We start from the raw sequence: 24,973 nt of genomic DNA, 5'->3' as shown, positions 1-24,973 counted from the left end.
CAATGCAGGGTTTCTTTCTCCTGTAGTTCAGAGGCGGTATGCTGGGAGGCCCGTGTCCCACCACACAAATCAACCAGCTGCAGATTATCACCATGGTGGGGACACTGTCTGCAGCCCCAACACTCTTGAAGCTGAGGCAGGAGGATCGGGAATTCAAGAGGAGCCTTGGCTCTGTTGCAGGGTTGAGGCCAGCCCGAGCTGTCTCTAAGCAAGGTCACGTGAGTACAGCACACATCACATGGCTGTCCCTTAATTCTGCACCCCCCAGGACCCTGCCTACCACTGATAGTCCACACCAATTGCCACTTCCTGCCACAGGCATCTGGGAGGCAGTTGTCCCTGGCTGGGTGGTGCTGGGGACAGCAATGGTAGCCTCTCCACACTGGATCACCCTGAGCACTCTGTTATCTCGGCATTTCCTTCAGCCATTCCCTGACCCACAGTTCCAAACATCAGTACAACTGCTGTTCAGAGCCACATGCTCTTAGCAAGGTTAGATTGAGGAAATGCATTGCAGTGATCAAATTTAATCACAGCAAAACCTAGGATCTCAAGGAAGGATCATCTACTCTGGGTTGCCCATGGGCACATCTGTGGGAACTGTCTTAATTAAATTAATTGATGTGGGAAGACCCACACTGTGGTGGTTTGAATATGCTTGTCCCAAGGAATGGCACTATTAGGATATGTGTCAATGTTGGGGTGGGTGTGGCATTGTTGGAGTGGGTGGAGCAATGATGGAGTGGGTGTGGCCTTGTTGGAGGAGGTGGAGCAATGATGGAGTGGGTGTGACCCTGTTGGAGTAGGTGTGACCCTGTTAGAGTAGGTGTGGCCTTGTCAGAGGAAGTGTGTCACTGTGTAGGTCATCTTGAGGTCCTGTGCTCAATCTCTGCCCAGTGTGGCTGCCCGCAGATCAGGACGTAGAACTCTTGGCTCCTTCAGCACCATGTCTGCCTGCACACTGCCGTACTTCCTGCCATGATAATGGACTAAACCTCTGAAACCATAACCCCAGTTAAATGTTTTACTTTATAAGAGTTGCCTTAATCCTGGTGTCTGTTCACAGCAGTAAAACTCTAAGACCTGTACTAAATGTGAGTGGTAGGGTGCCTTAAGATGCTGAGGGTTGAGAGATTGAACTGAGCAAAGCTGCCTCCCCCCGGGCCCCCATCTCTCTGTGTCTCTCTGTGTCTCTGTCTCTCTGCTCTTGACTGTGGCTTGGGCAGCTGAAGTTCTGACGTCCCCACTGATGGACTGACCCTGGGGTTATAAGTCAAATAAAACCCTTCCTCTCCAAATTGCTCCATGTCAGTGTGCTGGGGCATCTAAGGAACAAGCCTTTGCGCTTGCCTGCTTGCTGCTCTTGGCCATGGCAGCCACCGTTCCCGGCTACCATCGGAACCTAACTTCTTCGACATTCTAACGCGGACTGCAGACCAGTGGCTTTCCAGTGACCCTCCAGGCCTTCAGCTCCGGACAAGGACCATTGAGGAGGCCAGTTCCACAGCTGAGAAGTGGTTCATCCTCAACTTCTCCGGTGTGAAGACACCTAATGTCAGGTTGCCTGTGTCACATTGTGAAAGTCAACCTAATAAATGACCTTTGAGTATCCGTCCATCCATTCCACCACTCTTGAAAATCCTGAGCATTCTATTGACATCCCTAGATAGGCTGTTGATTAGCACCCCTGGGTAGTGCTCTAATTAGCCTTAACTAATCAGCTTGAGACAACAGACTCCTGAGAACCCAGTCTCTTCTGAAAGGTTGTCCAGGCTAGGATGGCCGACGGGCATCTCCATAGGGAGTTGTCCTGAGTATAAATTGATGTAGGAGGGTCTGGCTCACTGTGGGCAGCACCAATTCCCAACTAGCTAAGCCTGAGCCTGTAAACAAACCAGTCAAATCGGTAAGCAGTGTCTCCTATGGATTCAGCTTTGATTCCTGCTTCAGTTCTTACCTTGACGTCCCTCCATCAAAGGACAGTGGAAATGTTAGCCAAACAAACTGTGATGGTCTGTATGTGCTTGGCCCAGGGAGTGGCACTATTTGGAGGTGTGGCCTTCTTGAAGTAGGTGTGTCACTGTGGGTGTGGACTTAAAACCCTCTCACCCTAGCTGCCTGGAAGTCAGTCTTCTGCTAGCAGCCTTCAGAGGAAGATGTAGAACTCTCAGCTCCTCCTGCACCATGCCTGCCTGGATGCTGCCACGCTCCCACCTTGATGATGATGGACTGAACCTCTGAACCTGTGAGCCAGTCCCAGTTAAATGTTGTTAAGAGTTGCCTTGGTCATGTTCTGTTCACAGCAGTAAAACTCTAAGACCCAGCCCTTTCTTCCCTTAAGCTGCTTTTGGGTATGGGGCGCATCACAGCAACAGGGGGAAAAAACTGAAACAGATAAGTTATTTATTAACATCCCTACCTAGGTTGTTGACTAAACATCCTGGGGTAAGCTGTTATTGAAGCTCTAGGTTGTCAATCAATACCATCCCTAGATAGGTTATCAATGAGGCATCACTGGGTTGATTAATATCCCTGGGTAGGAGAGTGCTCTCATCATGGATAGGTTATTGACTATCATTGCACAGGCTGTTGATTAGCACCCGGTCTCTATTCATCAATAACCCTAGCAGCTCCTCCCTCCTGTAATAACCAAGGACCAAGGAGACCCCACTGCTTTCTTGTGGACACACAGCCTCAGAGTCACGACTGACAGGAACGTTTTATTTACTACTTTTAGAGTCTGGGTATGCCCCCTTTGCACATGCAGAGTTCACCCCATTCAGTGCAGTCAGCTGAACTCCTGACTTGTCTGTGCCAGAAAACCTCTTACAGTGACAAAATATAAAAGCACAAGGGACATCCAGTCACCGGGAAGTCCAGGAAGCCCATTTGTTTTGACAGTAAAAATATAGGTTTTCTTAGGATTCTCAGTCATGCAGCCAGACTCTTCCTTGGGACTGGCTACGGTGCCCACACTGTCTGCCTTCACCCGGAAGTCCTGCAGCTTGCGGATTGGTAAGGCGGCTGTCAGAATGCTGCAGACAGGATGCGCACCTCGCGGGGCCTTCCCCCACCGCGACGCAAACATCCCGGGCGGGACCCAGAGGAACGGTTAAGAAAATAGACACACACGCGCAGTCCTACTCTCCCACCTCAGCATCCAATGCCTGCTGAGGGTCATGATCATTCTGGAACGAAGTAAAAGAAACAATTTGGTACAAACGTCATTTGTGGGTCAATATGCAACCTCTGCGAGCCCCGTATGTCGGAATCTGTAAGGCGGTACGGGACGACATGTAAAAAGCAGACTGTCCTCTAGAGGATAACAGAGTTTTAGCTGGCTCGACGCGGCCAGGGATTGTCACGGCACAGGTGACATAAATAGCTGGAGACTCTTGGGCGGTAAAGGATGCAGGTTGTGAGGTGTCCTTCACTGTGGGAGCCAGAGACAAAAGGATGCTCTAGGGTGTGGGGAGGTCACAGGACAGGGACAGGGACGGAAGCCATGTCAGCTTGCCTTCTCCATGGCTTCAGGCTTCTGGAACGTGACCTTCCCAAAATGTCAATGGAAGTCCCCTCTCACCGAGGGGCTCGAGGCCAAGGCAAACTCAGAGATGCCGAGTGGATCCAGTTAATCCTCAGCGGTGTCCGGGACCTGGGGATGTGGAGATCTGTTTCCTATGGACGGGTGGTGGGGCAAAGGCACATTTGGCTGGCACGACATCTCTCTTGCCCAAATGATTTGCCGGGGGTTTATATCAACAAGAGGTGGGGGTGGCTTTCCACTTTTCAATCAAGCCTGGATCCAGGGTGTGATCTGTGGGCACCAGGAGAACGGCCGTAAAGCCAGGATTGACAGAGCAGGCCTCATCCCCACTGCCTCCGGACACACACGCGCCAGGACTGGCTGAGCTTCCTCTGGGAATCGCACCAGTGTCTTTCCAACCCCTGCTCAGCAGCTAAGTTGAGGACGTGGGTCTGTTTCCAACTCTCTGCTCTGGCAGCTTCTTCCTGGAGGTGGTCGTGTTGTGGAAGACAAATGGGCACCTGACAGCACCCCTTGCTTGCTCTACAAACCCCTCTGATCCCGTCTGTCCCTACATCCAACCTGGGGAGGTGAGATGATTTTTACACTAGGCTCCCGCTCCCAGGGACCACCAGTTTCTCTGCTGAAGCTGAGGACGTCCGCTGGCAAGGGCCTCCGTCTTCGAGGCCAGGGAGGACGCAGGAGAATGCCCATCTATTGGGTGGGAGGGCGGACCCAAGGCCCAGATGTCAGAGTGCTGATGAGCGAAGGGGAGACGGAGCTTATGTGGGGCTCTGCAAACATCCAGTCACCAGGAGGGAGGTTGGGGGAGGAGGGACAGGTGCCTGAAGTGTACACGTGATTAAGGCATATCAGGTTCCTTTCAAGGAGGGTCCTAGAGAGGCATACAGCCCACTACTTGGCCCCAGTACCTTACCCGGTTTTAAAAAGGACTAAATGAGGTTTCCCGACCCAGTGAGACTGTCAGATCTTGGGCTCCGGGGCTGGGGGATAGGGGGGATGTAGAAGCTTGCCCTGACCAGAGCCAGGATCCAAATGTGGGTCTTCCTGAGGAATCAAGCTGATCTCTCGTCAGGTGTGAGGGGTTAGGGAACGACGGGAAGCTCATGTTGACTCTGCCGTGCCTTCCCTTCCGATACTTAAGAGGGGGGTACTTCCTGCTGCCACGGTCTTTATTTACACTAAGCTCCTACTCCCCAGAAGAAAGGAGACAAGTTAGAATCAAGACACGAGCAGAAAGCTGCTTTGCGTTGTTCTGTCCCGGTATGTTTTATGGCCCAGGTTTCTCATACAGCCAAGGGTGTCCTTAGACTTCCTGGCCTCCTGTCTGCCACGTACTAGAATCACAGGTGGGAACCACACCTGATCTCTGTGGTCCCGAGGACCAAACCCAGGACCTCCTGTGTGTTAGACACTCCGCCCGCTGAGCCATGCTCTCAGACCTTATGGTGTGTTTGAAAGAATTCCTGGCAAACTACTGGGTCAAAATTGCCACAGAATACAAAATGGATCCTAAAAACAAAACAGAACAGAAAACAGGGACCATGGGAGTGTCTACAGGGGAGACTGAACCCCAAGTGATTTCAGAGGTGCATTCCGGCTGACCGCTTGTTCAGGGAGGGGTGTGAGTGGGGCCTTCGGTCTCAGCCCACAGGCACAGGTGACTGTCCTAACCCAAGACACCAAGCACGGTCATCCATTCACCCCACACCCTTCCAAAGAGAAGCAGGGCAGGGAGGACAAATGAGGGGGGAGAGGCAAGAGACAGAAGGGCAGCCATGAGGGGGAAGGCAGGTCTTGACACCATTTGCAAGAAATGGATTTACAGAGAGCAACTTTTGCCTCTGAGAACATCGGGGCAGTGGTGGGCACAACTGCCAGGCAGGTATCCATCCACACACTGGGCCCTCCACAGCCACGGACCACCTTGGAAGGGGCAAGCATGTCACCAAGGCAAGGTTGGGAAAGGGTCTCCAGAAGCTGCTGACATGCCCTGGGCAGCTGGCCTGGTGTGTCTGACGGGTGACCACTGGGGCCGGGGCTTCTGATGTGGATCTTGAAGGCTTAAGGGAACAAGGCAGACGTACGGAAGCTGAGACTCCTTGGAGGGAGCATGTAGGTAGCACGGGGAGGACATCGGCCATCATAGATGTCGTGGCCCAGCAACTGGCCCGGGGCTCCCACTACAGCGGCCTTTCAGTTAGAGCAACATCCACTCGGACCTTGACAATCACTTGGCCAGGTAGGTCATGGGAGGCGGTGTCAGGGCCGCGTCTTTTCCGGGCTGACTCATTTGTGTCTTTGCTCCAGTTGGGATTTAGGTGTTCGGTCAGAGCAGGTCTGGTACCTGAGTGGCCAGGGCACGGACAATTCCAACCAAGGTTTATAACGCTTGAGACTGGGGGCAAAGGTCACCCCCACAGAGATCAGAGCAACCCAGACGTGGACAAGGGTGAAAGTCACAGCTTTCGTAGGCTTGGGCAGCGAGCAGGTAACCTGAGGCAGACACTGCCTGCCCCTTCCTGCTGTCGATGCTGAGTCGTAAGCACGTGTCAAGGTTCAGGGGCGGGGAAATGGTTGCATTATTGCTTTATCCCCCTCTAAAGCAAACAGAAATGGTAAGACCCAGGCCAACTGTGCACAGGGCCTCACAGGAAGGATAAGGGTACAAACAGAATGGGGGGGGGGGGGAGCTGTGCTTGTAAATCAGAATATAGGCTTTTAGTGGGGAAAAAGGAGCTTGTCAAAAAGGGAATAAAAATCAAACCCAACCCAGGAAACACCAGTACAATGCTTGTTACCACCCAAGAGCTCCCTTGCCTTCCAGAAGGGCTGCCGGGGAGGAGCCCAAGAGCCGATTTCCAGCCCAGGGGGCCTGGTGAGGTGTATGCAGCGAGCGGAAAGGTCAATTGCCACACCGAAGGCCGAGCCACAGGCCTGGACACTTCTTTGAGGAGAGCTGAAAGATCTTTCTGTCCTGGGACAGGGTCTTCCTGTGGGGACCCAGATGAGGCTCGGCACAGTGTCTTCAGGGTGGAGAGGCCCAGGCACGTGGGCGTGGTCGGGGAGGAGTGGGTGGCTTGGCCTCAGGTTCAGACATCTGGTGGTTAAGGCTTGAGTTTACGGGTGTAGTGACATCCTGCCTGCAGAGAAATGACAGCCCTTGGTTAGCAATGGTTCTCACGCTATCAGGGGTTCAACCTCTCCCCAGGAAGGATTTTGGGGGAGATGGGGACTCACTGGGGCAAGCTGAGCAGTGAGGCAGGCATTCCGACCAGGAGCAGTGAGCTTCACCCCCGGGGCTCAACTCCCCTCCAGTGGGTTGCTAGTGAGGCTGATGTCAGATTTCAAAACACCAGGGAGGGCTTCATAAAGCAAACACTGTCTGAGGAGCTGCTAAGCTCGGAGCATGTGGGAACCAGAACACTGCCCCCCTGTGGCCACATGCTGAACTCCATGCCAGTCCCGACAGGCAATACAGAATAAACAGAAGGCCCCAATCCTCCAGAGTGTGACAGACATGTCCAGACAAGGAGCCCCATGAGGCATCTGCAGGGCACTGGTCTAGCCCCAGGTTCCAAGCCCCAGGGCCGAAAAAGAAAGACCAACGAGTCCAAACAGTATGTCCACTCGGGCTGGGCCTTGCTGTGTGTGTGTGTGTGTGTGAGTGTGTGTGTGTGTGCGTGTGTGTGTGATTCAGGAGGTGGTTCTGTGTTTGTGTGTGTGCATGTGTGTGTGTGTTTGAGATTCAGGAGGTGGTTCTATGTAGGTGTGTGCATGTGTGTGTGTGAGATTCAGGAGGTGATTCTGTGTGTGTGTGTGTGTGTGTGATTCAGGAGGTGGTTCTCTCCTGACCACACTCAGGACAGCTTTTACAGCATACACCCCACACCCTTAAGCCCAGGATCAATCAATCTCTTTCATGTTCTCAGGCAGCCCAAGGACTCCACAGCCGCAGGGGCATTGCTGACCCGAAGAGAGCAGGGCTCACAGCAACCTGAATAAACGCGGCCCCACCTACCCATATGTGCCACCAACCTGCACCACCTTCAGCCCATCCCACTGTGATGAGCTGCACAAAGTACAGGATGAGCCTCTACTGAGCATGTGCAGATGTGTCAACATCGCCCAGACAACAGCATGACTGACAAGAAAGCAGGTAGACCATCCTGGGGGTCGGAAGCCATGCAGGTAACTTAAAGGGCTGCCAGCATCGCCCAGTGGGTAAAGAGGCTTGCTGTGTAAGCCTGGAGACATGAGTTCAGTCCCCTTATAATTGCATGGTTTATACACTTGAGATTTCCCTATGCAAAACTTTGAAATATCTCTGGCTAGGCTGGACATATGACAACCCCACTTTCCAGAGGTCTTGAGTGGCAGAAAGGTCAGGATCATGGGCTCAGAGCCCTGGTTACCCAATACCCTTCCTTGGCCAGACTCTTTCACCCCTGGTCCCTTTGTGTAACCTCCTCACTCCTGAGCCCCCAGGTCCTCTGTGGCCCAACACAGCCTGTCCTACCTGGTCAAGCTTGATTCTCATACAGGCTCTGCCTCTTCTTGGATTTCAGCTCCTTTAACCACTGGGGCGAGTGCTCCTCTGACCTGAAACCACACAGCTGGTGTGAGCCCGACTGAGGTCATGGGGTCACCAAACCCATTTTACAATCGAGGAAAGTGAGGCACAAAACGGTCATATGACCTTTCCAGGTCTCACAGCACCTCACAACAGGACCACCGTCAGCCCTGGCCTGAGAGCTGAGGCTAGGCTGCATAGAATCTGCCTGGTCAGGGTGGGGCAGCTGCCTTCTCCCTGAAGGGCAGCCAACCAGTTAGGCTCCTGACTCTGTCAAAGGGCTTCGGAAACTTAAGAGGAAGCAGGAGACCTCAGTTTCCACCCATATGCAGAGGGCTGTGCCTGGCAGGGGTTCCTGGAAACAGAGCCTGGAGTTCTGGGTCAGCTGGGAGAAGAGAGACTTCTGGATTCTGCCATCCCGCCCCCCAACCCCCGTGGGCTGCCGCTCTAGGAAAGCACCAATTCCCATAATAAAAACCTGCACGCAGCACGCACGCAGCACGCACGCAGCCTGCACCACGCACGCAGCAGCATCCTAACGTTGGGCAGGAAGCGTCCTCATCCCCATCCTTACCTCTCCTCTTTCTCTGTGCTCGAAGGCAGCACCCGACTGCCCAGCACCCCAGGCTGGAAGGGCGACCTAGGGGACTTGGGCTGGGGCGTCCAGCTGAGAGACTCTCCCGGACTGTCCGCTTCTGGCCTCTTGGGCAGCTGAGCCTGGGGAGAGAAGAAGGTCGAGTGTCACTGTCTCCTGTCTGGGGACGAGCCTGTTTTAGCAATGCTGCCATAGCAACACCTCACAGGGCACTGGGGTGGTCCAGGCCGGAAGTATGGGACTGAGAGGTGAAAAACCAATAGCCTCATGGGAGCATAGGCCCCGGCAAACTCACACCTGCATCTGCACCGTGACGCAGAGCCCGCAACACTATGGGGTCAACAGGCACATGGCAGGGGTGACAGTGAGCAGGATCCCCCTGGGAGAAACTAGACATAACGTCACATGCCTGCCATTCCAGCGTTCAGGTGACAGATGGAGGCGGAGGGTGTTAAACAGATGAGCAGTCAGAATGGGGAGTGGGGGGGCTGGTTGAATGTGATAAGCAGGACGGGAGGGAGGCTGAATGACGGACGGAGCGAGAGGAAGAAAAGGCATTGCTTGGAGTGGACAGGGAGCAGCAGAGGCGTGCAGACTGCTCTCGGGAAGCCCTGGTACCTTCAGCACAGCTGGGTCCATGCCTGGGAACACGGGCATCCTCTGCGGGTGGCTGACAGGGGTCCTCTCCAGCCTGGGCGGCTCTTCATCGGATTCATCCCTCCTGGGCGACTTCTCTTCTATTAAGAGAAGCACTCGAAGTCACTGGGGGCCCCTCCCACATCCAAGCACGAGGACACAGACACTCCTAGCCCACTTTGGGCTTGAGCATTTGGGCGTGAGCCCCAGAGACTGCGTCCTTCTCACTCACTTCTTCCAACTCTGCCACCTGCTGGCCATCGGCAGACCCTCCTGCTCCTGCCGCTCCAGAGGTAGAACTGGGAGCAGTGACACATCCCACCAACAGGGGGCGATGTGGAGTGCTCCAGAGTCTCTTTTAAACATTCCCCTAAGTCAGGGGCTGTGCCAGGGGCTTCCTGGTGATAAGTTGCTGAGTAAGGGTGTAATGCCTCTCTAAGAACTTGTCATCAGTGGAGCACAGCATGTCCTCTGGAGCCCCCGGCTAAGCTGGACACAGGGCATGCTCAGAAAGGTCAGCCCCAGCCTTTCATACCTCCTGGCTCAGGGTTATGGAAGCCACAGGTCCCTGAGAGGGAATCTGGGTACACGGCCACTGTGGTGAGCTGCATTTGCTCCGGGTGGGTTGGCATGGTTCTGGTCCAACACTCACTCACTAGTGAATTACGGAGTCAGTGTATGTGTGTGTGTGTGTGTGTGTGTGTGTGTGTGTGTTCACGGGTGTGCGCCCGTGTGTATGCACATGCCATGATGCTGAGTATCTCCATCTCCCAAGCTTATTTATTTACTTTAAAGATTTATTTATTATGTATACAGAGTTCTGCCCATATGGACACTCACACACCAGAAGAGGGCACCGGATCCCATCACAGATAGTTGTGAACCACCGTGTGGTTGCTGGGAATTGAACTCGGGACCTCTGGAAGAGCAGCCAGTGAGTTAGTGCTCCTAACCTCTGGGCCATGTCTCCAGCCTCAGGCTTTATTCTCTCACTGGACCGGGAGATCACCAGTTTCGCTAGAAGAGTGGTTTGTCTCAGGAGTACATGGGTGTCGGGGATTTGAACTCAGGTCCTGGTAACTGTGAAACAAGCACTTTACACCTCCTCCCGGCCCCCGTCACACATTTAACCCCCACTTGCTAGCATGGATGGACAGTGAGAAGCAAAGACCAAGCCCACCTCTGACCAGAGGCTAATGTAGACCAGGCTGGCCCAAACTCAGAGATTAGCCAGCCTCTGCTACTTAGCTCTAGGATTCAAAGTATGTGACATCATACCTGGCCTTTTGGTTTTGTTGTTGTTGTTGGGTTTTTTGTTTGTTTTTAAGAGAGTCATGGGCTGGAGAGATGGCTCAGTGGTAGGAGCACTTCTGGTGTGTCTGAAGACAGTGTACTCATATAAAGTAAGTAAGTAGCTCTGAAGTCACATTGTATAGTCACTGGTCTGGGACTCACTTTGTAGCCAGGCTGGCTTTGCATCAAGAAGATCTCGATTCTGTCCCAAACTGCGGGGGTGACAGACAGGCAGCACCCACCACACACCGACTCAGAACACACTGAAGACCCCACTATGGGACGTTTCTACAGGATGAAAATGACAGCTTCCTGGGTGACGGTGTCCCAAATATGCTGCCTGGCTGCTCTTCCCAGGGATTAGCGTGCAGCCTTCTTGCTCAGAGAACTCGGGTCAGATGCACCGGCATACCTGTGGAGTCCTTGAACATCCACGTGCTGTGTGATTCCTCTTCCAGAGGGGACCGGCTCTCAGACTCGCTGAACTGACTGCGCCGGAGAGAGTGAGAGATGGGTGCCCGGCGACGGCTTCGCTTACTCAGCTGCACCCGGGTCTTGAGGGCGCTGGAGTCAAGGACCGAGGTTTGCTTTGGGGGTGGCGAGGAGGAGGCAGGAAGGAAAGATACCGTAAGTGGACCGCACTGTCTGCGGACTGTGTGTAGGCTTGTTCATACACAGTGTTCTCAGGGCGCACGGCCCCAGGTGTCAAGCTTAAATGGCACCCTCGGTGTCATGAGCCTCGACTTCCCCACGGGAGCCATTCAGGCAGTGCCCTAGAATGCAAGTGGGCAAACGGGATACAGCCTGTGATGTCACACAGCTACGGGAGCACATGTAGACGGGGGGCTCAATGTGTGCCTGTTTGCTGTCTGTCTGATGTTCATGGAGTCCCTGAGATATTTACTGTGGCCCCCATGATAATCCAGGGTGCAGGCAGGAGGTGGGGATCACCTACAGCTCACCATCAATCCACCCATGTCCACTGGGCCATCCTGGGACAACTCCAAACGGTCTCTACCGGACACCTAAGTCATGGCATCCCACACACCTCAGTTTACCCCATGCTTAGGGCCACCAGCCTATGGGCAGACTCGGGGCCACGTCAACCTGCTAATCCAAACGGTGGGCAGTGGATGTCACCCCTTGGTTCTCAGTATGGACTGGGAATGGAGCCTGGGGCTGTTGACAATGCCTCTGCTGCTTACAAGGGCGCACAGTAGGAAGTCGTGACCCATCTCTCATGAGCACATGAGCCCAAGGCTCGGCGGCCGTGAGAGCTCAGTGCGCGGTTGTTGAGTGAATAACGGATCATCTGCTGAAATCCTTATAAAACCCTGGAGAGGTGGGCGCGCCGCACCACGCCACACCCGCTTATGTGGCACAGGGTCCTCAGAGGCTGATCTTGTCTCTTTATCTAGAGGCTCCACAGGAAAGACCTTGCCACGTGTAGGCTGCGAGTCTCCTTGGAGGCCCATTAGGAGCCATTCAAGGGCATCTGGAGAGTCAGTGACCCAAGAGTAAGGACAGGGGCTTGGCTATCAGGAGTGAGGGTCCCTTGGAGGTTCTATCCGTGATCCCTATCCTCCCCTTGGAGGCGCCACCAATGGTCCCTTGTCCTCACTTGGAGGCTCTAGTGATGGTCCCTTCTCCTGAATCCTCCATGGAGATTAGGGTTTCTGGAGCCTGTCCTGGGGGCGGGGTCCCACATGGTCCACAGCTTCCTTTTGGTAAATGACTGTTTCCATCCCAGCCGCCCCCACTGGCTGGAGGCTTACATGGATGAAGGAGAAATCGTCCTCTCCCTCTGCAGGACAGATGTCTGACGGAGGCGGACCCTCAGGGCCATCTGTGGACTCCAGCTCGGAACTGGAGCGGTCCACGCTGGAGCTGCGCCGGTCCCTGGAGCTGTCATGCTGATCCACCGATGTGGACTCCGTGTACGAGGACAACTGGCTGCCTGGAGGCTGCTTCCCCGCAGACACGGCGCTGCTGTCGGGAGATGGAGACTCGGGGCCAAAACTGCAAGGAAAGGCAGAAAGTGACAGAGGTCCCCGAGGGTCCCAGAACACCGAACCCCCAAGCACATGAGCATGTGGTTCAGAGTCAGACTCAAGAGTTCAGCGGGGCTTCCTGGTGACAGTAAGCTAGGGGTCTGTTGTCCCACGAGACACTGCTCGGGGGCAGAACACGGATGCTCCTCAGACTCCAGAGACTGCACACACACCCAACACAGGAGCTGCTGGGTGCAGGCTGCAAAAGGGAGCCAAGACCCAACCTGGAGCAGTGGCAGCACAGCTGGAATCTCCAACAGGAGACAGAAGCAGGGGGTCGGGGATGGAGGCCAATCTGGGCTATACAGCAACCACCTGTCCCCAGAAACAGAGAGAGACAGAGACCCTAGAAAAAGAGAGAGAGAGACGGACAGAGAGACAGAAAGACAGAGATCCTAGGAACAGAGACAGAGAATATGAATCAGAGTCAACACAGGCTGTGGGCGGTATGTGGTGAATTTCAAGGCTCTGAAGAAGAGCATCAGGGGCCTCAGGCCTCAGGCCCTGCCATGTGACACCGGCCGGGACTCATCAGTCCACCTCTAACACTAATCCTGGGGCCTTTCCAAAGACAAACCCCCTTCCCCCGCTCTGCACACTCCTTCAATGACCTGCACAGCATCTGACATGAGGCGGGGTCCCATGCGGGCAGCCCACGCTGTGTTTCCACCAGGGGAGGGCGAGGCAGGTCGGAGGGTCCCTAAGAACCAGCAGAAGACTTGGCCTCAGGCCTCCTGATTTAGACCAACAGCTGCTTTGCTCACACAACCAGCCAGCCAGTGAGTAACTCAGTCAACCAGACATTCATTCATTCAGTCATTCATTCAGCCAGTCAGCTGTCAGTCAGCCATCCACTCAGTGCCTCTCCCTTCGGCCATTCACTTGCTCACTCAGTTACTTTCTTAGTCACTCACTCAGTCACTTGCTAGCTCAGTAACCCATTCGCTCAGTCTCAATCCCTCCTCCCTCTTTCAGTCCCTCCCTCCTTCACACACTCAGTCCTTCCCTACTTCACATACTCGGTCCCTCCTCCCACTCACACTCAGTCCCTCCTCCCACTCACACTCAGTTCCTCCTCCCTCTCACACTCATTCCCTCCTCCCTCTCACACTCAGTTCCTCCTCCCTCTCATACTCAGTCCCTCCTCCCTCTCACTCAGTCCTTCCTTATTTCACATACTCGGTCCCTCCTCCCTCTCACACCCAGTCCCTCCTCCCTCTCACACTCAGTCCTTCCCTACTTCACATACTCGGTCCCTCCTCCCTCTCACACTCAGTCCCTCCTCCTTCACACACTCAGTTCTTCCCTACTTCACATACTCAGTCCCTCCTCCCTCTCACACTCAGTCCCTCCTCCCTCTCACACTCAATCCCTCCTCCTTCATGCACTCAGTCCTTCCCTACTTCACATACCCGGTCCCTCCTCCCTCTCACACTCATTCCCTCCTCCCTCTCACACTCAGTCCCTCCCTCCTTCTCACACTTATTCCCTCCTCCATTGCACTCAGGCCCTCTTCCCTCACACACTCATTCCCTCCCTCCTCCCTCACACAGTCAATCCCTCCTCCCTCACATACTCAGTCCTTCCCTACTTCACATACTCGGTCCCTCCTCCCTCTCACACTCAGTCCCTCCTCCCTCTCACACTCAGTCCCTCCTCCCTCTCACACTCAGTCCCTCCTCCCTCTCACACTCAGTCCCTCCCTCCTTCTCACACACACTCCCTCCTACTTCACACACTCAGGCCCTCCTCCCTCACACAGTCAGTCCCTCCTCCCTCTCACACTCAGTCCCTCCCTCCTCACACTCATTGGAGACATGAGTACCTACCCTTCCAGGCACTATGTAGAATATGGCACCTTGAGGGGTTTTTGGGCACAACCCAGGTCATCAGGAGCACTACAGATGAAACATTGTAGCCACACCCTCTGCTCAGACAGAAAGAACAGAGCAGAGACAATGTTGCACAGGACGGCTCATCTGACACAGCTGGGGAAGAACCCTCAATCCTCCAGTGCCAGTCTGTTTTCCAGCTCCAAGAGGCTTCCATGGTTGGAGTATGAGGATGTTAACCAGGAAGAGGACAAACCCCTAGGCTGAGGGAAGTACCACCCTCCAGGCAGCAGGGGGCACCACTGTCCAAGGCAAGAGAGCCTGGTCCTGGAAGGCTGCAGTTCCTCTAGAGGACAGCAGGGGGCACCCACCATTGGAAGCTCAAGGTCTCTGATCTTAGGCAGAAGCTGGAGGAATGGGGTCCTGCAGGGACTCGGGGTCCTTTTGGAGACAGGCACAGATAACCAGACAGTGGGGAACTACCTCAGGGATGCTTACAAACACCCGAGGAAGCTCACTACACGCATGAGTCACAGGTTAGGAGACAGGGAGTTAAAAGAAGTAAGACTTGGTTTCACCAGTTTTATCCAGCTTTAACTCAGGGGTAGCTCGGAACCAGCAGTGAATCCCGGTGCAATCAGAGCCTCGGGCGGTGGGAGAGATGGGGGACCCGGGTACATGCCCAGCTCACTCAGCCACTGGCATAGTGTTCTTTACTCAGGTTCCTGCCTCTAAGCCTCAGTTTCCCCCCCCTGGCATGATGCCCACAGACCACAGGGCTAGTCAGACCAGAGCCTGCAGCAGACGCCAAACACAAGCCTTTTCTGTGGAGGAGCAAGAGGCCATGGGGATGTTCATTCACCCAACCTGCGTCCCCATGAGGAAGGGGTGGGCTCTCTGCCACCTCCTCTCTGCAGCTCCCAACAGCTGCCCCAAGAGTTCCTTCCCAGCCAGGCAGAGGAGGGTTGAGCCACACACATGCTTATGTTGCTTATAGAATAGTATGTGGACCATGAATCACCAGGCACACGTGTACACACACACACACACACACACACACACACACACACCTGACAGCAGACACAGAAATGCAATTGTGACCCTGGGGCCAAGAGTAGCTCTTTGGTTTTACACTCTGATGTTGGCTGTTACTGTTTTTCGTTGTGTGTATTTGTTTCCTGGGATTGGCATGGACCCGAGACTGCCGTCTGTCCGCTTCAGTGTGTGTGCATAGTTGAAAAACACACCGGACACAGAGCTTACCAGGAGTGACACACACTCACAGCACTGTGCAGCCGACCTCGGGGGTGCTGGGGACCTGACCTCGGAGGTGCTGGGGACCTCGGCTTTGACGAACCTCAGAATGTTCTGCTACCACCAGGTACCCAAGACCGTGGCCTGCACCGCTGATCTGTCACCTGTTCACAGTAGTGTTTGAGTTTACTAAGTCCGTCTATATGTCCGTCCTGTGGGTCTGCCTGTCTGTGATGTTCTTAGCTGTGTCCAGGATGTTGCCGATATTTTGTACTTGATTTCCATCTTCTTTTTTTTTTTTTTTTTTTGTGGTTTTCTTACGCCCTTTGTACAACAATGTCCTCTTCCTGTTATATATAATTCCTTACAATACGAAAATTTCTGAGTCAGCCATGGAGACTCTGCTGAACAGTTCTATGTCAACCTGACACAAGCTACAGGCATCTGAGAGGAGGGAGCCTCAACTGAGAAAACGCCCCTGTAAGAGGAGACTGTACACAAGGCTGTGAGACATTAGTGATCTTACTTAGTGACTGATGGGGGAGGGCCCCGCCCTCTGTGGGCGGAGTCATCCCACTGTGGGCGGGGCCATCCCTGGGTTCTATAAGAAAGCAGGCTGAGCAAGCCAGGGGAAGGAAGCCAGTAAGCAGCACCCCTCCCTGGCCTCTGTGTCAGCTCCTGCCTCCAGTTCCTTTAGTAATGGACTGTGTGTGGAGATGCAAACCCTTTCCTCCCAAATTGCTTTAGGTCACCATGTTAATCACAGCAACAGAAACCCTAACCAAGGCAGCCTTCCGTTCCATCTGTCACCAGGGGCCTGGCACCTTCACCCAGCTGTGTCCTACCTGTCCCCATTCTGGTGCTCGGCTGCCCAGGTCCCATACTGGCTGTCAGCTTCCCGCACGAGGGTGTCAGTGTCCTTGGCCTCCGGGGCTCGCCTGGAGAAACACTGCTTCAGCTGGTTCTGCAAGGACATAAGGAGGGAGTCAGGCACTGTCACATGCCCCACAGCACCCGGGTCCCTGCTGCCTCTCAGGGAGCCTCCCATGTCAGGGCAAAGGAGACACAACAGGAATCAGAAATTTCTAGACTCAGGTGAGCACTCCTGACGGGCTGTGCCTTGGTTCAGTATGACTGTCCCCTGTGGCGCCTCTGTGTTAACACTTAGTCTCCATTTGGGAGGTTATGAAATCTTTGGGGCATAAAGCTTCCGGAGCAGTGTGGGCTGCTGGAGGCTTAGAGTGAATCTGTCCCACTTCCTCCTTCCAGATCCTTCATGTGAACAAACTTCTAACACCAAGAACCAAGCAGCCCCCAATGGCTAGGCCTTCCCACCACAGTGGACCGTGTTCTCTGGAGCGGTGGGCAGAGAAAACCTCCCCTCCATTAACTGGAATTCCCTCCATTAACCAGAACCCCTCCATTAACCAGAACCCCTCCATTAACCAGAATCCCCTCAGTTAACCAGAATCCCATCCATTAGCCAGAATCTTGATACAGTGCCAAGAAAAGTAACTTATCAGAGCCAGGTACAGACCCTGATGGGTGTCACCTGACCCTGTCAGTGCCCCCATTCAACACAGTGCAACCTATCTCCTTCCTCCACAATACTTTAGAAACAGCAGGCAGGCCTGTACCCACTTTCCAGATTTACCAGACCACCTCCCAGCCCTGTCCAGCCCAGCACCCGCACAGCAGTGACCCTGACCCTGCACCAAGTCGCCTGACACAAGGCCACCTCATAGAGCTCAATCCAACCCTACTGTACAACGGGAAAAATGACACCCTTGGGCCACTGGTGTGACTGCAGGCTGGGAGCAAAGGGACAGGCCATCACAGAACTGTGGGCCTGACATGAGTAGTGACTCATGAGTCAGTGTGACACCTGCACTCCTGACTTCCCCACTCATCCGGATGGCACAAGAAAGGCCTTGTCTTGTCGCCATGGAAACCAGCCACTCTGCCCTGGAGCTCTCAAGAGTAAGCAAAAGTGGCCTTGGATGGGCTGCTCCATCGCAGTGACTCAGATGGCCTCCCGGCCTGGCCTCTCATGACGTTCCAGCTACCATCTTTCCACAAGGACTCTGGAGGGGGACGAGGAGGGAGGTCATCCTGGCATGGCCTCCTCCCACTCCATCTCGGCTGTGCAGCATCAGGAACAGCCTTTCTGTGCGGCCTGAGGCCTCTGTTGCAAAGAAGTTACAATGGGAGCAGGGGTAGAGCATCTGTCAGCATCACATACACTCACTTATGCAGGCACACCTGAGCGTGCACACGCCTTACACATTCATACAGACACACATGCATACACACATGCAGACACACATGCACATACCCACACACATACATATACACAAATGCACATGCACACACACCCATACTCTCACACACCTATACACCCACCCCCACACACACATGCACAGACACACACATGCACACTCACACACACACATACATACATACACACCCATACATACACACAGACACACACCCACACACACACACATATACACTCCATACACACAGAAATATACACACACACAGACACACACACACACACACACACACACACACACACACACGCATATACACAGACACACATTCATAGGAAATATCTGTAAATAATCCATCACCCAAATAAAACATCCTGATTGAGTCTGGTCTGGGATTTTCTTTGGGTCAGTCCCTCCACATTCTCCATCCTTGGTGGCCAGAGAACATTCCTCCATGTGGGACACAGTGCCGGTCATGTAAGAGTCCTGAGGGTGGTGACTGCTAAGCAGCTGACTCTTTTGACACACAGTCAGGCACAGGGTGTTCATCCTCAGGCCACACGAGTGTCTCGGTGTGCACCCCCAGACTCTCTGAACGCAGTGTGGCCCAAAAGGCTGACCGATGGCTCTCCCGGCCTGAGACAGCACAGGGGTTGGACGACAACATATTATGGGGTGGTGGGAACACCAGCAATGCTTGTATTTTTGCATCCCAAGGAACATGAGACATGTTCCAGGGCCTGGCACTCTTGAATTCTCCCTGGAATGGAGAATTCTCTCAGGACGGAGCAGATGTCACAGAGCTGACCCTTCCCCAACTCCACCCAAACTCAGTGCCGACATCTTCTGGGAGCTCTCGTGGCTACAAAGCCCCACAATCAGCCACTTCCCGGAGGACTTGCAGCTCTTAAACTTTCTAGAAAGCCTTACGTTCAAAGCTCACTTGGAGGGAAAACCTTCTGCTGACTGAACGTCATCAGCTGTGCCCACGCTCAGTGGGGGTGTTGCTGGTGAGCAGACACACCAGCAAGCAAAGGCCTCTGTGGCACCTGCCTCCTGGGCAACACTGGGTCAGAGCACACTCTGTTCTGGTGCAGATGGCATGCTGTAACCATCAGCGTCCTTTCCGACGTACACAGAGGGGCGGCCTCCCCGGCCAAGTGCTCTCTTAGGAGACAAATAACCTCCATTGCAACTTCCCGTGACATCGAGGGTTAGATTGTACAGCCGCTGCGGCCCTTCGCACAGGTCTAGCGTGGAGAGCAGCTAAAACCTCTGGTGATTAGGAGAAAATCCCACGGCAGTCAAAGGTAGACGAAGGTTAAGAGAAAACCTGCACCCTGAAGGCGGCCCCTCCTTAGACACCCGGGAGCTGCTCCTGCGCTTGCTGCAGGGGCTCACAGAAGCTAAGACTCTCAGACTTCTCAGTCCAAGTGTAGCTTCTTCCCCCCTCACAGCAGCACAGATCCTGACCTCACCTGTCCTGAGCCTCGGCAGTCCAGCCTCCTTCTTTGGAAGCCTCCCTGTTTATGACTGAATCCCTGCTTTCCCGGAGAGAAAAGGTCCTTCTCTTCCATCTCCCTCCATAACGCTGCAAGCCTCCACCCACCCTACACTGCTATGTCCTCTCAGCCCCCAAAGACATGAAGAATCTGCAAAAGACATGTTCCCTGGTGACCCAGGCAGGTGCAAGTCTGGAAAAACATCAACAAGCTTGCTGGGATTGGCTCATACCTACAGTTTCAGTGTTTAGGGGACTGGGGCAGAAGGATTGCAGTGAGTTCAGTGCTAGCCTGGGCTATGTACCGAGTTCTAGGCTAGTCAAAGCTTCATTGCAAAAACCCATCTCAAAGCTTAAGAACAAAAGTAGACAAGGAAAACAGACTTGGTAGGAGCCAAGTGTCAACACCCCGGCCTCTGCCATAGATCTGCAGATGGGCGAGCGGCAGGGCCTGGAGGTAGCGGGGCTCCACAGCTCTTTTCAGACCCCCCCTAATGCTCTACCTTTCCCACATGCTCCAGAAGGTTCTGATAAGGACATACACCGGAAAACAATGTTTTGAAATCCTCAGGAAAGGCTGGGTGGCAATGTTCACCTTTGATCCAGCACTCAGGAGGCAGAGGCAGGAGGATCTCTTGTGAGTTCAAGGCCAGCCTGGTCTACTTGGGAGCTCCAGGACAGCCAGAGCTGCACAGAGAAACACTGTCCTGAAGAAGAGAGAGAGAGACATAGACAGAGACACAGAAAGAAAGACAGAGAGAAAGAAAGAGAGAGAGGAAGAAGGAAGAAAGGAAGGAAGGAAGGAAGGAAGGAAGGAAGGAAGGAAGGAAGCGAAGGGGGAAAAAAAGAAAAGAAGCCAGGAATCTGGGATTTGAAAGCCCACTGGCTTGGCCCAGCAACTGACCAGCCCCAGGACCACGGTGGGTGGAAGTTACTCCCCAAGGTTTGTACTGAGAGAACAGTCTAGCCCACACCTCTAAAGTCTATGTGGAAACAAGTCAGAACATTTGTCTCCCCGTTTAAAACCTGCAGGTTTAGCTGAATCGGCAGGGTTAGTGGCAGCCGTTCATCTCAGGCAGACAAGCAGAGCCACTCCCAGCAGGAGTCACCATCACAGTAAAACATGAGAAGAGCCTAAACCAAGAGGAGGGTGTGGGGCGTAGAGTGCGGAGCCCACGCTGTGCAGTAAGTGACACGCATACAGAACGTTCACCGTCACAGAAAGACGTGTCCGAAGGGTCCCGAGGACAGCGTTCCAGGAAAGTATCCTGTCTGAACAGTTATGGGTGGTGTAAACAAAGAAAGCAGAGGGTCCACAGCAAATAGGCTCACGGGTGTGGGAAGAGTGAAATCGCCCCTTACAGACTGCGACTTCGCACCCGACTCCTTCCTGCCGTCCTGTTGTACAAACTGTCAACTTGGCAGGGTCTAGACTCACCCAGGAGAGGCACCCGTGGGCGTGTCTGTGAGGGGCTAAGATGGAGAGCCTCACTGCATGAGAGGCTTCACCCCACAGTCCAGCGTGGAAGACTGAATACTGAGGAGAAGGCGAGCTGAGCACCAGCATCCATCCTTCCCTCCTTCCTGACTATGGATGTCGCATGACCTCACTCTCCAGCTCCAGCCATGAGCCACTGCTGCCTTGCTTGGGTATTTTGTCAGTAACAGCGAAGTGACGATACCTTGTGAGTGAACAAATGCCCATGACAAGTGCCATGACAAGCAGGAGGCTGGCAAGACTGCATGTGTCCTTAAGCGGTACTTTCCTGACTCCAGACCTGCAGCCCGAGCCCTTGGGGAAATGCCAGGCCTGTAATAGTTACTGAGTAAATATATTGGGAATACATGTCTCTGCAAATGCATATACACATATACACACATTCATGCACACATATACATACATACATTATATACACATATACATACACAACACACACACATATACAAATATACATACATCACATAAATACACAGACATATACATACATTATATACATACATACACATATACACACATATACATACATATTTCATATACATACACATATATATGCACATATACATCATATACATACACACACACATATATACATATACACACATATACATATACAAATATATATCATATACACATACACATAATATTCATACACACATCATGTACATACACAAACATATACACACATACATCACATACATACACATATATACATGTAAACATATATATATACAGATATACATACACATATATACACATATACATATATGTATATACATATACATACATCATGTACATACACATAGGCATATACACACATACATCATAAGCATACACCTATACACACATACATTATATACATACACACATATACATGCATATAGATACATCATATATATATACATAGATACATCGTATACATACATACATCATATACATATATGCACATACATATACACCATATACATGTACATACATACATCATATACATACATGTACATACACGCATATACATACATATTAAAATGAATAGGAATGAGTTCCCAAGCCAGAGAAGCAGACACTAGGGAGGAGGAACAGGAGAACTCGAGACCTGCATGGATTTGAGCGTCTGACACATCTCCTAAGAAAGAGACCTGAGTCAAGCGGCCGCAGCAGCTGACAGTGCAGCCCCTCCCCTACCGCTCTGTGTTCAGAGCCATGCAGTCATGGACCTATTCCTGCTCTGTCCCGTTACTCCACAGCAAATTCCTCTCCCATGCCCAGGTCAGCCTGGGAGCACAAAAGTCATGTTCGCCACGCATCCCAGTGGACCTGTGATGTAGGACCCTGCATGAACCCATTTCACAGGGGAGGAGACTGAGGCCCAGAGAAAGGATTCCACAGGCTCCAGAACACCCACACTCCTAGAAAACAGTAGGACTGGAGTGTGACCCCCGGTTTGATGGATGCCTGGGACTGAGCACATTCCTAGTTTTTCTGGCTCTAAGGCAGCCGGGCCTCAGCAGCGACTTCTCAGAGCAAGGGCCAAGTAGGGTGAGAGTATTCAGTGGGAACTGGCAGGGGAGACAGGGACAGAAGGGAGAAGGGGAGAGAGGAGACAGACACCCGGTCAAGCCCGGGCCTTGTATGCCTGAGCTCCAGAACCAGGGGGCTAACTGTGCCCACACTTCCCACCATTCGCTGCCCTTCTCCAAGCCTCAGCTTCATCTCCCGGTGGGTCAGCGGGTCTCAGTGGCTCTCTGCAGCCTCAAAGGTGGAGACGATGCCTACTCCTGGGGGCTAGAACCAAATCGAGATTCGCAAACACTCAGTAGATCGGCTAATAGGGTCTGGCTGGGAGCACCTTATACCTCAACCTTTCACACTGCAGACTTGAGACTTGTCCCTACACTCGTGTGTGTGTGTGTGTGTGTGTGTGTGTGTGTGTGTGTGTGTGTGTGTGTGTAGGGGGTGGAGCAAGCTAACTGTCCTGAGCAAGACTCTGTGACCCAGCTGGATGGAGCCAGCTCTTCCGGTTGCTAGCTGGAACAACGCTCAGTTTCCCCATCTGGAAAAGGGGGTGTGGGGTGCTCAGGGTTCTGGGAGTCTATTGAGTATCTGACCAGAGCTTGCACACACTTGGCGTTTGTGCAGTGATGAGCGGAGGCCAGTACAAGACATGGTGCTCAGACATCTTACCAAACACTGTAACAGCAGGCCAACTCGTTCACCATTCAGCTAAGACCCAACAAGTCCCTTGGGGCCACAACACTGCCGGTTTGCCCTCCCCCTGCCCCGCCCCCGCAAGAGCAGCAGGCGAAGGGACCTTGTCAATACGGGCTTCAGATCTGCATGGCTGGAAGCCATCAGCACAGGGGCTGTGGCGAGATGGCTCTGGCAGAGACACCCTGTCTCCATCTTGGGACAACTTTTCCCCAAGTGATAGGAACACGCCAGACAGCTGGTCTGCAGGAGAAGGCTTTAGTTTCGGGGATGGGCATGTGGATCAGGCGTTGGGGAGGCTATAAAGGGAGGTAACAGCTGAGTTGGTTGGCTGGGGCCCCACAGAACTCCTTCAGCCTGTGCTCTGTGTATCAGATAAGAGTATAAAAGCTTGTGGCTTACTCGAGGGCTACGTCCTGAGAGGCATGGCTCCAGAAAACTTCTGAAGTAGAAAAGACCATGAACACACCCCAGCCCAGCCTGGCCTCCGACAAGGTAAAGTCCACAGGAGCCCACGAGTGGGTGACCACCCCACCAGAGTCTGGCATCAAGAAGTGTTAAGTTTGGCCTGGAGAGAGCTTGCTGCTCTTGCTGAGGACATGGGTTAAATTCATGGCCGGTCAGATAGTTCAGGACCACCTGTATCTCCAGCTCCAGGCACCCAGCGCCTCCTCCTGGTCCCCAAGGGCACCTACATGCATGTGTGCATGTGCACGCACACAGGATTACAAATAAATCTTGAAAAAGTTGAGTTGCCATGTTACTCGGGTTATCTTATGCAGCAGCAACCGGCAGCTGCCCCCCTGGAAATTCCTGAAAACTGGGGACACATGGAAGTGCCTGGTACAGCCTATGGTTGTGCCAGACACCTTAGTGGGTTCTCTACTAGGTGTGTCCAACCATCTGACACTGTGTGTCATGCACTCACAGCTGTCCTGGGACAAACGCAGCCTGTGAGTGGCAGTTAGACACTCACTACTAACTCCCATAACAGACACTGTCAATACCCCATTTCACAGATGTAGGAGCCGAAGGTTGACATTAAACAGGAAAAGTAACAATAGACATGTATTACAGCACTTAGGATATCCACTGAAGCCCAAGACTCGGGGTTCTGTGAGGGTTCTGTGATTGCCACTCTTCAGGGAAGGAAACTGAGGCACAGGGAAAGAGCATCCTTGGAGCAGCTCATGTCACATCTCCAAACACTCACCTAGGGCACTGCTGCCCCAGGAAGTGTCGCCTGCCTGCCCTCCAAAGCAACCTGGAGGAAGGGGAAAAGTTAATTCCTCTTATAGTCCCAAGGTACAGTCTAATACGGCTGAGAGGCCACTGTGACAAGAGTGTCCACCAGATGGCCACATTGTATCCACAATAAGGAATCAGAGAGCTATGAATGTCTGTGCTCAACTCACTTTTCCTTTTTATACATTCCAGGGCCCTGGCCTAGGGAATGGTGCCACCCACAGTGGGCAGGTCTTCCCACTTCAACGTAATAATCAAGCTATGTCCCCACAGGCAGTCCCAGAGGCTAAAAACTAGGAAAGGGTAGGTGCTAGGAACTTTTTCACCCTTAAACTCCAGGGCCATGCTCAGAGATGCCTACAGAAGACAGAAAGAGACCCAAACTGGGCAGTTGACTGAATAAATGAACAAACCCAGGTGCTATCTCCTGCCTTCTATCTAGTGTATATGAACATAATTTACCTTGCAGC

General features: G+C 53.1%; 1 protein-coding gene across 1 annotated transcript in view; it reads right to left on the bottom strand.

Annotated features, from left to right (window-relative positions):
- Positions 1 to 2,555: 2,555 nt before the first annotated feature.
- Positions 2,556 to 24,973, bottom strand: part of KIAA1671 — a gene marked incomplete at its 5' end in the record, with an annotated part of 24,268 nt that continues 1,850 nt past the window's right edge. The window contains 7 exons of the mRNA XM_080941340.1: positions 2,556 to 6,690; positions 8,067 to 8,149; positions 8,695 to 8,837; positions 9,334 to 9,452; positions 11,057 to 11,231; positions 12,420 to 12,663; positions 16,627 to 16,745. Of these exons, the coding sequence (XP_080797466.1) occupies positions 8,071 to 8,149; positions 8,695 to 8,837; positions 9,334 to 9,452; positions 11,057 to 11,231; positions 12,420 to 12,663; positions 16,627 to 16,745 (879 nt within the window). The 3' untranslated portion in view covers positions 2,556 to 6,690; positions 8,067 to 8,070. The remainder of the gene's footprint in view (positions 6,691 to 8,066; positions 8,150 to 8,694; positions 8,838 to 9,333; positions 9,453 to 11,056; positions 11,232 to 12,419; positions 12,664 to 16,626; positions 16,746 to 24,973) is intronic.

The sequence above is a fragment of the Micromys minutus genome (genome assembly GCF_963924665.1).
Source record: "Micromys minutus genome assembly, chromosome: 29".
In the NCBI taxonomy this organism is placed as follows: Eukaryota; Metazoa; Chordata; class Mammalia; order Rodentia; family Muridae; genus Micromys; species Micromys minutus.
Note: the sequence above shows the minus strand (reverse complement) of the source record. Positions and strands in the feature narration are given on the sequence as shown.